Here is a 14,770-nt window from a genome sequence, read left to right on the forward strand (position 1 = left end):
AGCCAACACTGACATTCGTCTATAACAATAGATAAACCTTCTTAAGAGTTGTGAGGAATACAACGGGTTAAGGGATTTTTCCCCTTGTACTTGCAGGCTATTGTAATGTTTCACCTTAAAGTGCTGCTTTAAATTTTGGCAGAATTAAAACTGCACAAAAGTTGGTGCTTTCACTGTTCTTGCAAAATTGCCTGTAGCAGGAATTAACATTTGTGCTATTTCCAATATATCTGTGAAAGCGCCTCTACTAGGCTAGAGCCTGAGACGTAAGGTAAAGACTTCTTTTGGTTTCAGTAGGTTTCAACTACACATAATGCCTGCTAACATTTAGCAGTTACATTAAATAGCATTAAATAAACATAAACATTAAATAGTGAGCTTCTATTACAGTTGTTTCTCAGCCTGCAATGAGATATCAGACAGTGATGGAACAATACAATTAAACGACACTTTTAAAAAAAACAAACACGTACATCTAACTCCTACTTCCTTAAAAAAAAAAAGTGTACTGCTGATGAATAAGAAACAGTTAAAAACCAAGTAGCCTTTCCACTATCACGAGATATGAGAGAATTGAACTAAAGGTAAATATTTGCTAAACCAACCCAGCTCACTGTAATAAAATTATTTAAAAAAAGAATTCTCATCCAAGTATGATTTCACAGGCAAAACTGGAAAACTGAGAAAAACAAAATTCGTATGTTCTGAAACTTGCCTCAGTACTAGATAGTCAGCTCTCACTGAGATTAAGATTCTGGTAAAAACACTATATTCATGGAGATTTTCAGATCTAAATGACAGAAGCCTGTGTGCCAAAAGAACTGAAACAAGAATATTGGGAATATCAGTTGTACTAATAATCGAGAGGTCTCCTGCTCATCCCTTGGTTTGGTTTCTGCCCTCTATGATGAATATGTTAATAGCTCCCACTCATCTACTTAATACAAAGCAAACAAAATTCAATTTACAGAAGCTATCACCTCTACTAAGAATCTTCAAATCTGCCATGGGAAAATAAAAAAAAATACTGAGAGGAGAGCATGATGAGCCTGATGCATACTTCCAAATGCAATATCCATTTCCTTTAGTAACCCATTTACTTTTAATGAGCAGCTTATGAAAAATTTGATTAAAAGAAAATTAGGGAGCTTTTGATTTCAGAGATAGCCACCAACATAACTGTGGCCCATCAAAAAAATCTTTTAAAATAAGGCTTATCTGTGGTATGTTCTCACTATTTGGGGAATGGAGTATAGAAAAGGTGGCTCATCCACCTTTTCAATCCTGTTATGGATATTAATCCATGACGCTGCAACACAAATCAAGCTTAAAAAGCTACTGTCTTCCTGGAGTGAAGATGTAATTTTCTTTTGTGTCTCAAATAACTCATGCTTCAGAGTTCTGGATGGCTTTTTCTGAGCTTCTCACGGGAAATTTCCCACCCACCCCCATATATTATATTCTTTTAAACAATTAATGCAGGTAACAATGACTGAAACTTGAAATTTGTTTAGCAAGAGCGAAATCCTCCATTCTCTTCCAAGATGATGAAGGGTTAACTTCCCAACTGGAAAAATTTCAGCCTGACTGTCCTTGCTTCACAGTAGGATAGTGACAGACTCCAGCAAAGAACAGAAAGGAAACATGCAGCCAAGTAAGGAAAACACTTTGGTCAAGCAAATATATTAGGCAAACCTCAATGTCAAGAAGCACAAAGACTGGAATAGCAGAGCCTGCACTGCAGAGTTTATTCCTGTAAAAGTAACTAGGCTATTTTTCCTTACATAGAAACCACCGCAAAAGTCTTGGGAGGCAGAAAAAGTTCGTTGCTCAACAGCTTAAAAGTCAGCCTTGCATCAATGTAGTTAAAAAAAAAAAATATATCTGTACTTGAGGCTACAAAACGCTAATATTTTAAGTTTCAGCATCCATATTGAAACTGAAGATAATAAGGAAACCTTGCAAATGCTATAGAATCTTACAATTTAAATCTAGATAATTGTCTTCATTATCTGTACTTGAGGCTACAAAACTCTAATATTCTAAGTTTCAGCACCCATATTGAACCTGAAGATAATAAGGAAACCTTGCAAATGCTATATATCTGTACTTGAGGCTACAAAACGCTAATATTTTAAGTTTCAGCATCCATATTGAAACTGAAGATAATAAGGAAACCTTGCAAATGCTATAGAATCTTACAATTTAAATCTAGATAATTGTCTTCATACACAATAATCAAGGAGAATATTGTTGTACTGCTCCTATAAAATCTTACAATTAGAATCTAGATAATTGTCTTCATACACAATAATCAAGGAGAATATTGTTGTACTGCTCAAAATTAATAAGATTTCTCCACAGGTCACTGGTTTCATGACCATTTCTTACTACACATATTAAGCATTTCTACTGGAAAAATAAAATTGCCCCATAAGTTAACAGAACAACACAATCCCTAATACATGGATATAAATTTTATACATGCATGTTTTAAACACCTCAATTTCAGCATTAATTCTGCATTAAACAGAAAATACAACCTAAACCTGTTCACCCACCAAAAAATGCAAAAAATGTGTATTTTCTCAGAGATAAATATATGAAGGAGCTGCAAAAAGAAAAAAACCAAAACCTTGAGAAACACAAGTGCTACATTTATAGGAACATAGCCATTTACAAAATGTCTCTTTTTTTTTTTTTTTAATGGTTGCCTTTCAAGCTGTGCCAACACTACAATGAACATAAAAGATCTGCCTTCCTAGCAGATTCAGAAGAATAAGCAATTACTACATTAGAGAAAATAGGCTCAGAAATTTCCACCAATTGGTAATTGGCAGCAACGCAACTTGTTATTTGCCAAACCCCACAAAGCCCTTGGGCACCAACCTCTACATATACCAGCAACGAACAAACAAAAGAAAAAAAAATAAAAAAATCCCTATTGCCTAAACCTGGGGTCAGCCCTTCATTTTGGAGAAAAAGAAACAAACAAAAGAGCCCCAGAAGTCTCCTCCTAGATAAGCAGAAGGAAGCTTTTATTATGAGGGTGTTTAAAGCTGTAGGTCTTCTATCTGGGGCGCTCTACGCAGCGACCACTTAAATCAAGATTACACTATGGACCAAAGGCTCCTTTCCAAGGTCTATGGAAAAGTCTGTCTTCCAAATGGAAGGAACATCTCCACATTTATGCACTACAACTGCTGAAACAGTTTACACAGCCAGGCAGTCGTAATAAGCAGCTATTTGCAGGGAGAACTAGGGATTTCCCAATCCTGCTTGAGAACATCTCCATCTGCAATCCAAGTCTGATTATTGCCCTTACCATCAAAGGGCAGAAGAAGGAGGTTCTGCAGCCATTTGAAGTCTCACACTTATTCTGGAGCATTACCAATGATTGGGTCTGCAATCCAAGTTTGGTTATTGCCCTTACCATCAAAGGGCAGGAGGAGGTTCTGCAGCCATTTGAAGTCTTACACTTATTCTGGAGCATTACCAATGATTGGTCATCCTCACTAGGAACTGAAGACACCCATCATCCCCCATGAGTGTGTGACTCCGTACTCCCCCCAAACCCCAACCTGACCTTGACCTCCCTTAACCTTGCCCAAGCAATAACCACCCATGGTGGTCACAATGGGAGTGTCTGGTCTTGATGGCTACACCCAGCTCAAAGTGGGTCCGGGGGAGGCAGATAACAGCACAATAGCCAAGGGCTAATTTAGGGCAACAAGCTCACCTAACCACAGTACTGATACTGTGGTTGAAATGCAAATATGACTATAAATCAATCATCTTACCCCAATAAATAGTCAACAGCCCAAGAGCCCTTTGAGTTCTCCTGCACGGCAGCAGGCACCTCTCACAGTTACTCCTCAAGGCTGAGAGATTTTCCTGCCACAACAGATGCTCCGTGAAGAGACTAACAGCATGCTAAACTTTGAAGCTTCACTCAGATTATATCATTGATCGATTGTACACATATAACCCTTCAGACATAAGCCATCAACCGTGTCTGGGACTAGGACTGGATCCAGCCACACCTTGAGAAGGAGTTTAGAAAGCAAGGGGTCCTCTCTGAACCTCACGACTCAATACAAAGGTCTCCCTGTCAATTTTGTCTGACCCTGTCCTCTATGCAGTAAATAACCAAGTGCACCTTGCCATCAAATCTCATGAAACCGCTGTGGCATTTACTATCAGATTTTGTTAAATCGCCATTTTATATCAATTTATCGTGTTGTACGAGCAAAGTGCATCACTCCATTTGCAACAGGGTGATGGTAATGTGCAAGCAGCATATGTCAGATTTAATGTTAATTAATTTTATTGATCCCCGATGTACTACTGCATCTTCCACATCAATGCAGACCAGTGAGTTTCTACTGTATTAATAGAGGTGAATCTGAACTGAGAATTCTATTTTTTGCAGTTTCCTTTCCTGACTCTTTCTATCTACTTGCTTGAGAAGATTAAAATCATTTTATCTGAGACAGTAACAGAAGACTTCATGGACAGCAGAGACTAATTACTGCATAATAAATATCCTCAAAGCTATTTTATTATGAATTAAATTAAACATGACTAAATCACATTTTGGATGTTCCTAGAAAAGGCTCTCTCTTAAAAAAATCTTGTTAACAAATCTCATTAAAAATCAAACCTATTAGAAGAACTAAAGAGCACATTATAGTGCCGCCAAACACTGAAAATTGAGAGTCTCAGTGACGCATTTGCCTCGCTATATTTAATACCAAAGAACAGAATAAGTTCAAATACTTAATTATAACAAGTGGATCCACAGCACAGAGAACATAACCAGAGAGACAGACCTCATTGAGACAATATGAGAAAGTGCACTACTTCTCCAACAGATTTGCTAACAACTTTCAACACAAAAAGCTCGTTTTTAAGCAGTCTACAGGATTACAACCATTATAAAAAACTTGAAAACAAAAATTCACAGAATCCCATGGGGTTGGAAGAGACCTCTGGAGATCATCTAGTCAACTCCTGCCAAAGCAGGTCCACCAAGAGGAGATTGCACAGGAATGTGTCCAGGTGGGTTTGAATGTCTCTAGAGAAGGAGACTCCACCACCTCCCTGGGCAGCCTCTGCCAGGGCTCTGCCACCCTCACAGCAAAGAAGTTCCTCCTCATCTTTAGGTGGAACTTCTTACATTCAAGTTGGTGCCTATTTGAATTCCCATACCTATTGGAATGCAACTGAAAATTTGACAAGCAGTTCATGCAAATGGGCAGATGTGCAGAATACCTGCTGAATGAACAAGGATCCTAATAGTTAGGCAACAATACAATAGTCTAGGTACCTGATACTGAATATAATCTACTTTGTGGCCTGTGTTGCTCTGTATCACTAAAGACACAATGCTGCTGAAGTTCCATATCAGTATCAAATAAAAGTATCAAGTATCAAAGTCCTGCTTCCACGGAGGGCCAAGTCATTAATCTGACTGATCAACAGAAATGCATCCCCAACACTTACCTGGTGCAGCAGAACATTCTATGGACCACTCATTTGTACATTCCAACTGAGAATAAAAGACCTACTGCAGCATTGATCCTGGCAGCAGGTTTTTGCAGTGCTAAAACTAAAAAAAAAATACAACCACCCCCCAGAATTCTTCATTTCAGATAAAATTCTTGACCTTAGACCATGTCAATTACTACCTCCAGAAAGACATTTCAGTCCTTTAGCTACATAAATAGCAATCTGTGGAAGTGAAATAGAAGGAGGCAGCAATATTTTTCTTATACCACTCAGCCCTATGTAGTTGTCTGAAACCATGACTCTGCTTCTGAAAACACACAGTATTTTAACAAATTTGCTTTCAAATGTTTCTACTAAACCGTATCACTTAATCAACAGGCACTTTTTTAGCAATGCAACAGGGTTAGTATACAAAAAAGATATTTAATTTTTTTTTTTTCCTTAGAATGCAAAGCGGTCAACTTCTTTTGCACTACATATAATTTTAATTTTTTTCAGATATTAATATTTTAATACTAAATTTTAAACTTGCCATTTATTAAACTGTTCCTTTTTCAGAAGCAGGTTAAAGCATATACAGCTACAAGAATTCAAGTTCCAAAACCAAAGAAGCTCCGATTAACTCGCAATTATTAGATGGTCACAGCAATTTATTCTCAAGTATTCAAATTCAAGTTCCAAAACCAAAGAAGCTCTGATTAACTCACAATTATTAGATGGTCACAGCAATTTATTCTCCTACCTGTTTTCCATCCAGTGTACAAAGTCTCTTGACTACACCCGAATCTAACTTAATGGCTTCTGTGATGTCAGTCAAGACCTGTTCGAAGGAGTGAGCAGTCTTCTTATTCAGCAGAATTCTCACAGCTTTCCGTGGTTTTACTCCACTCCTAATAACAGTCACTAACTTGGGTTTAATGAAGTCTTTACTCTCCTTCACTTCACTCTTTGTAGATGACAAAGATGTCAAGGATCGAGTGGATCCAGTCCTTATGTTCACACACCAGTTTGGATTGACATTCTTGGTGTAATCAACTTTGCGATACGGTTCATTGGATGCACATACGTAACTTTCACCTGGAAAAGAGAGGACATTTTCATAATTTAAGGGGGTTTGAAGCTATTTTTTGCCAATTTGAAAAAAAAAAAACAACTAAAAAGACAAATATTTCAGGAGTGATTTTCCAGTACTTCAACTGCAAGCAATTTTAAATTGAGGACTGTAAATTATCAGAGCTTTACATCACCCAAATAATACTCTCAGAGTGGTTTCAACAGGTTTCAAAAGACCTCTGGTTGAAGTAGAAAAAAAAGTAAAGGATAATGAGGGGGTTGAAGATATTTCCCATTTATTTTGGATCATAAGTTCTGACTGCAGAGGCATTTTGCAAATGTTTAAATTACTTGAGTTCACAATGTATGACATTAAGAACATTCTCCTACAGCAAATACCCAGGTCCTTCCCTACATGTTCCTCAAGTATACACTTCAAGATGTGTACACACATACATACCTATGTTTCATAACAAATTATTTTAAAATAAGCAAGTTTTAACGGAATAAAAATCAAAAACCTTGAAATCCTTGCCCTCAAGGAGACATTAATTCACTGTTATTGCCTTTCTACCAAGGATACTCTGTTGGAATGTATTCACTTCAACAGTTTTTAGACCAAACACCTGTTGAGGCCACAAATGAGACTTTGAGACTACAGAATATGAAAGGCATCTACTACACTTCCCCATTTTTCTTTCTTTCCTAATTCAAAGCCTGCGCTGCCAATATCTCCTGAAGTCATGAAATTCCCTTCCAGAGGACAAAAAAAATGTTATCACAGGCGAGTAATGCACCCCTTTACATTAAATTATTTAAAGTGGCACCAGCCATGATGCAGACCTAAGGAATCTGTTACTTTTTTCCATTCCTTGACACAATGCAAGGCTCAAGACTAACTGGCTTTTTTCTTTTCTCTTCAAACTGCAATTTATTGTTTGCTACAACGGTCTGACAGCAATATTAAAGGTGCAGACCATGACACAGGACATCTTTGACTCTGGGTTATTTCTGTAATATAAGAGACACACACATCCTTGGCGTTTCACAAAATGACATGTAAAGACTTTCTCGAAGTGGTAGAACATTGCCAGAAGGATGCCAGGGAAGCATTCCAAACTGATGGAAAATGCCTTTCCTCCAGGCAGAAGAACTACCTATACCTTAAATAGCTTAGCCTGTTCTAAGGTTAAAGCTACATGCCCAAGGTCACTGGTGGAATAAATCAAACTCACCTCCTATACCCTTGTAAGGGGAGTAAAGAGTACATGTACATCAATTGGACAGTATTGTAAAAGTTAGAAAATGTATACCCATGTTTAGATACACACTAGAAAACTTAATACTTTTACATTCTGAACTCATTTGGAGAGCTGATTTAGCTTAGAAGTTGTACAGCTTATTCTAAAAGCAAGACAGTAAACTACTTTCAAACCCCCGAAGAATGACTGTGATCTGAAAGACTTTTTCTTGTTTCTTTTCCCATACCAATTCTAGTTTATCTTGTATTCAGACATTCTTGAAAGTTTACTTGCTGTATTTGAAAGAAAACAGAATTATAATTAAGTCATGTCAACAATGATTTTGTTTGGGAAAGTTTGGCAGTCAGTTCTTCTTCCACAAACATCACTGGGACTGTACTCCACAGAGGTACAAAGAAAGAATGGGGTGTGAAGTTTTACGGATGTCCTGCCTTGCCTCTATTCTCCCTCTTCACCCATCCCCATCATTCCTCCTCGTATTTGTAGATCAAGAGGTGCACAAAACAGAAACAGTCTTCTCTTTCCCCAAAAACAAAGAAAAATGAGCTGTTTTCAGCCTACAAACCCCTTGAACAGGATTTCTACACAGCACTAATCTACAGGGAGAGGAAAAAACCACACATGAAACCACACAATTTAGAAAGAACTGTGGTGGCCTAGAAGCTTACGCTGCCCCAGAACTACATGCTAAGTTGCAACAAGTCCCCAAGTGACCCAATTTAGTCAGTCAAGCTTTATGGAAGACATTGGACTAGATGACCTCAGAAAGTCCCTTCCAAACTACTTTATACTATGATTCCAAATAGGTGGGCAGTTCTCTTTCAACAGCCGTTTTCAGAGACCTTTCACTCATCCACCCTGTTATTGTGAAATAGCATGAGATATCCAAGTTTTGTTACAGCAGCTCAGTTAGGATCATCGAATTGTCTAGGTTGGAAGGGACCTTTAAGACCATCTAGTCCAACCATCAACTTAACTCTGATTAAAAAAAAACAAACAAACAACAAAAAAACCCCACCAAACACCAACCAAAAGAAAACCATATAAAAGAACCCCCCACATCACTAAACCATGTCTCTAAGCACTATTGTCAACCTGTCTTTTGAAGACCTCCAGGGATGGTGCCTCAACCACTTCCTGGGCAGCCCATTGCAAGGCTTAATAACCCTTTCAGTGTAAAAATTGTTTCTAATATCCAACCTGAACCTCCCCTGGCGCAACTTGAGGCCTTCTCCTCTTGTCCTATCACCTGTGACTTAGGAGAAGAGACCAATTCCCACCTCTCTACAGTTGCAACAGAAAGCAAAGGCTTCCCACTATACACCCTCTAATATTAGATTCAAAGGACTATGCTTATTTTCTGAACAATTTCTAATAAGCCATGAAGCTGTTTACCTCTAAATAGAGCGCTGCCAAATAAGAAGCATCTCAAAGAAGCTGGTAGTTCTAGTGAGGTGGTGTGAGGAGCAGAAAAGGCCTTGACTCAGTGTAAGCGCTGCTCAGCAGTAACTAAAACATCCCTGTGTTATCAACACTGTTTTCAGCACAAATCCAAAACATAGCCCCATACTAGTTACTACGAAGTAAATTAACTCTACCCCAACACAAACCCTTAGGACAGTTTTTTCCACAATTGCATGCTCAACTTATGGATGCACCTAGCAAGTGACTTTGGTTTTTGTGTGTGCATGGTGGTTAAGAATGCTAATTATTATTTCCTGCTACAAAAAATGAACACAAGGTAATTTAGTCATTATTATGGGTGCACAATAATGGGCGTTCAACTTTGGAAACTCCTTTGCTTTGAAGTTTATCGATCTGCATAAGACTTTGGTAATATTTAATCATCGTCAGATAATAACTGTTATATAAATAAACCTGACAACATCCTATGCATGAGAATACCTTTCTAAGCACACTGAGTACCCCTAGCATCTCAAAGATTTATTAGCTTCAGTGTATGAAGTCACCTGTCACCTCACAGTAACCTCTTCTGCGCAGCCTGCCCAGCTGTGTGCAATAAAGTTAAATAAGTTCTAGCAATCAGCACTTCAAGGTACCTCAAAACTCACCATCATTGAGGATCTTCAGAACTATGCTTTCAAAAATTGAAAAGAATGCACTTCCTAGACCATAAAAAACCCTATAAATGGACACAAGACAATTCAAAGGTAAACCCCAGGGCTGAAGCTTAAATTAACAAAGTTAAAAAACCCACAACAAAGCATGGAGTGTAATCTATTCTCTGTCAGAGCTGTCCTACAACACCCTTTAGGACAGCAGAAACTGTCCCATTGTAAAATTTTCAGTCAGTATTAATCCAAAAGGTTCTTTATTTCTTTAAGTTCCCTTTCTTGATGCATGAATAAAATAATTTCTTGACTATCTGAATAGGTTGCAATGCCCTACAGATTTCTTCTTATTATTTCTTTTCCTTTAAGCAGAAGTCTTAGGGGTTTTTTTCCTGATGAAAAAAATAGGAAGTACTTTCAACTTAAAACAATGTAATACCTTAAAAGAACAAACAAATAACTTGTTTCAAGTGCATTTAGCCAAGCCTTAAGTTGAAGCACAAACTATTTCAGCTTTTAAAAAAAAAAAAGTATCTGGCAAAAAAGGATTGAAAAATTTCCTATAATTGGCAGATATGGGAACAACTAATTACTTGAGAACTGTAGTATATAACAGATTGTTTAGTAAGTGTTTTAAATTCCACGTCTGCTTTCTTATACTAGCCATATGAACTAAACTTAGTAACACAGGTCTTATATGGAAAACAGATTTTACTACTACACCTGCAAAGCAGGCACATATGGTGGGATTAAAGCAAGGACTGTAAGTGAGAAAACACATAAATTGAGTGACTTGCTTGGTTCACCACTTAAAAGAGAAAGTTTTTACTCTATTGATACTACTATTTAAACTTCTAATTATTTCACCACAGCCAGGACTTCCCCTACAATTTCTAAGTTCTATTGAGAGCTTTGCAAAATACCCCCAAAACGCTAGAAATGGAATATAATTAGGAATCCGATTACTGCTTTCTGCATAAAGAATGATTTTCTAGGAATGAGTTAAACTTTTATTTTGGTGGTTTAACAAGGGCATACGATTGATTATTCAGCACAATATTTAAGGAAAAAAGAAAAAAAAAAAAAAAAAAGGGCAGGGGTAAGTTAAATCACACCTATAAATTCCACTACAAGAAGGTCTCCTACAGTATGGTGTATTCAAAAAGCATGCCTAAGAAAACACGACCCCCTGATGAGCAGGCATTTTTTAACACTAAGTTATTGTTTAAATTGTTATTGTAGCCATCCCTCCAAAGTAGAAAATGCACTTATATATGTCTGTTTGGAAGAAACATCAAGTCATTTTAAGAGTATTATCTTTTTCATTATATTTTGTAAGTAAACACCTGAAAGTGTAATGTTACATCCAATATTTGCTCACAGCTTTAACGTATGACTTGATTTTAAATCTGTTTGGGATTAATTAATTTATAAATACACACTCCTGATAATCTCCACGCTCTCCTAGAAAACCAATATTTGTAAAATGTTACATACAGCACTTCATTTTTTTGTTTAAACAAGTCAAATTGATTTCACTGTCAACAAAGTAACAGATAACTTTACAGTTAAAATCACATACATAAATAAGTTTGTGTGTTCCACTAACTGCCCTGACCGAGATTTTTCATGTGTCTAACCTAAATACGTATCATTGCAATTACTAAGAAAATATTTTTTGAGACTTCAGTGGCGTTTTGATCAGGCTGTAACTTTTTTTCTTTTGTCATCTGTACACCTACCAGCCCTAGAAAGTCGACGCAAGTCCACAAATAGGCATAAACAGTACTTCAAATATTTACATGGCTGACTTCAATATGGTCAATTTTATGGTTTGAAGGCCCACTTTCCATTTATAGTCTTGAAAGATTCTAAAGCTAATGAATATTAGTCTTAACTGGCACATAGTCACAGTGGTTACATTACTGGAAATAAATACCAAGTCTTTAGCTTACAACACTAGCATTAACGTCAATCAACTCACCAGCTTTTAGACCAAACTGAAGTTAGGAGTTAGTTAGAAGTTAGTTACCTGAGATTTGCAGGTAAAAAAGTAAACTATACATTAATAAAGCAGAAAGATCTATTAAATAATACTTTCTTCTTCTTTTTTTTTTTAAATGCAGAAAAAAAAAAAGCAAGAATCACAGATATAGGTTACAGCTGGGACTCTGAACCCAGCCAAACTATTCTACAGCAGAAAGCTTAATCAGGCTGCAGAGCGGTTTTGGCAGAAGTTATGAAACCTCCTTGTAAATTGGCATTATAATTTCATCAGAGCATATGTGCCATCCATCCGAGGCTTCATGACAGTACCCAGAGCAATCTAAAAGTGTCAACTCTTCCACAAAGAAATTCTGCTACCACCGAAAATTCCTCAAATGGGGCATATGTTCACTTAAATGGAGTAACATCTGCTGATATTTTGGGTCACAATATAATCAACAAATGGAGTAAGTTTACTTCTGATCCCCTACGTCTTATTAACAGTAGAAAAACAACAACCAGAAGACACAAAACATTGCCTATTAATAAGGAAACATTACTTGCCTCTAAATAATTTACCTATACTGCATTAATAACCAGCTGCACTGTCCACAAAGCAAGACCTGTGTGTGTGCTGTGTGTGTGCAGCTCAAGCACACTGTAGAAGGATTCCAGTTTCAAAGTCCTAACCATCTAAACATAATACTTGCCATTCCCTCACAACAGTGAAATACAGATGGTCAACACAGAGAATGGATAAAAGAGAAAACAAGACCACATTGGTTATTTATCAGCCAGAATGACCACAGACCATCATTTGCCTAAACACTGCTTTGCTTACTTCAAAACTCATCTACAAAAACTCATCACAGGCAACGTGCCTCGCTCACCTTTCAAGATATAAATACAGGGATAAAGAGGGCAGGGTATACATGAACTTTCCAAAATTCAGCCATGCAATTTTAGGTACTGACAGGAAAAGAAGGATGTATCTTGTCCTTTTGTATCATGTGGTGGGTGACGTAAGGAAGAAATTAAATTCACAACACTCAAAAATCCTGAGTTGGGATATCTGAAGCAAAAGTCTCTGAACAAGGTTTTCTGGTTTGTTTTTTGCAAGGTGTTAACAAGCACTAACAACTACCTCTTAAGAGTCACGTAAAGCATCATGGTTTTAAATGACATACTGCATAACAGAGAATGATACAGCTGACACAGGTAAAATCATCCCTACAGGAAAAAAAAAAAAGAAAAAAGTCTCTGTATTTTTACATGTGCATTCCCCTGTGAAGCACATAGGACAGGGCAGGTTTCTAGGCACGTTTCATCTATCCATCACACGTTCCTCAGCTTCTTCTGCTGGAACTCCTTCGTTTCAAGGCTGCCAAAAGCTGCTTATTCAGTGCAGCACAGTAGTTATTAGGGCTACTGTCCTTCTAACTCCAGGAATCACAGGACAGTACCCTTTTTGTGTTCTGTAACATAAAGTCGAGCGGATTTCCAGAACAGTATATTTATAGCGTGTATAAAAGGACTGATCTAAAAATAAAGCAACCCCTTTTATGAAGGATTAACGTATTTAGATTTCTCTTTCCTTCCTTTCTTTCACAGAACTTCCTTCCTCATCAGTTTCTGACTTTCATGTCACCTCCAACAACCTTGCACAAGTCACGATCTTCCCTCATCTACAGCGTTTCAGTTCCCCGTACCCTTTTTGAAATCTGGAATGACAACCAGCATTTTAGCCGATGACTAACTGCTCCTAGTTTGTTTTTTTTTTTAACTTGATTTAGGCAGGAGTTTCAGATGACAGGTTCAAACAAGCTTTCACAGAATCACTGAACAGCTGAGGTTGGAAAGGACCTGTGGAGGTCACCTGGTCCAACCCCCAGCTTGGGCAGGGCAAGAGCTTTCAGAAGATAACTAAGGCCACCTGTTGAGGTATCAAAATCAGCTAATACCACATGCCTCCTCTATAATAAGTAAATAACTCTTCTCAGGTAAATTACATTTCTCCTGTCCCTGAAACAGTGGTGGAACTATTTTATTTTGCTTGCATGGGAAGTTAACTAACAATTGCATCAGTATTTCACATCCACACCCCATTGCTCCAGGACTGTGTAGCAAGAGTGATCTGAACATACATTTGGAAACATATGTTTTTTAATCCTTCTTTTATCCTTCCTTGTTAACCTTCTTTGTTAAACCTGCTACATTTGCCTCTTTTTAAAGCATTACAGCTCTTGGCTCTAGCACAGGAAGGTATTCATACCTTTTGGAAGCAGCAAAAATACAAACTGCTTACTTGGTGTCACCATCTGCTTGCCCCAACAAGAGAAAAGATATTCTTGACCTAATATAACAGTGTGCATCGACTAGAATCACAGGTACTTAAGCAGGATTAAAAGGTAATATGCAGTAACAATGATCTAAGGCAGAAAATACTTGGATTGTTCAACACCTCATTTCAAAAACGTTAACTTTAGCTCTGTATTAGTGTGGCAGAGCCCGTTTCTTTAAAGCAGATATTGTCCTGTACATGACCTAACCATGCATAAGGGCTGCCCTGCTCAGAACTTTCCCACCTCCTGCCCAAAGACTTCCCTACTGGTGCTTGTTGACAACCACTGACATTTTATAAAGGACTGTATTCATTAAGCTTCATAGTTGAAAGAACAAAAGACTCTTAGCAATGCTTCCTACCTAGGGAACCGGAAAAATTCCCTATCACGTGCCAAATCAACCTAACTTCTCCTGTCAGGAATAGAGTCTACACTTGGTTTCCCCTTCCAAAATCCAACAATGTCTCCCAACTTTGCAGCAGACCTTAACAAACAGGATTCTCCATGTCTTTCACTACCAAGACCAGGATAGCACAGGATAGCA

General features: G+C 37.6%; 1 protein-coding gene across 5 annotated transcripts in view; it reads right to left on the reverse strand.

Annotated features, from left to right (window-relative positions):
• Nucleotides 1-14,770, reverse strand: part of DCLK2 (doublecortin like kinase 2) — a 96,055-nt gene that overhangs the window by 77,005 nt on the left and 4,280 nt on the right. For all 5 annotated transcript variants that reach the window (XR_001412922.1, XR_001412921.1, XM_014950013.1 and 2 more), the window contains exon 2: nt 6,254-6,588. Coding sequence is in view for 3 of the 5 variants with exons in the window: in XM_014950013.1 (XP_014805499.1) it covers nt 6,254-6,588 (335 nt within the window). In the remaining 2 variants the exon portion in view is untranslated. The remainder of the gene's footprint in view (nt 1-6,253; nt 6,589-14,770) is intronic.

Source organism: Calidris pugnax, unplaced genomic scaffold (assembly GCF_001431845.1).
Source record: "Calidris pugnax isolate Ruff unplaced genomic scaffold, ASM143184v1 scaffold42, whole genome shotgun sequence".
NCBI classification, from domain to species: Eukaryota; Metazoa; Chordata; class Aves; order Charadriiformes; family Scolopacidae; genus Calidris; species Calidris pugnax.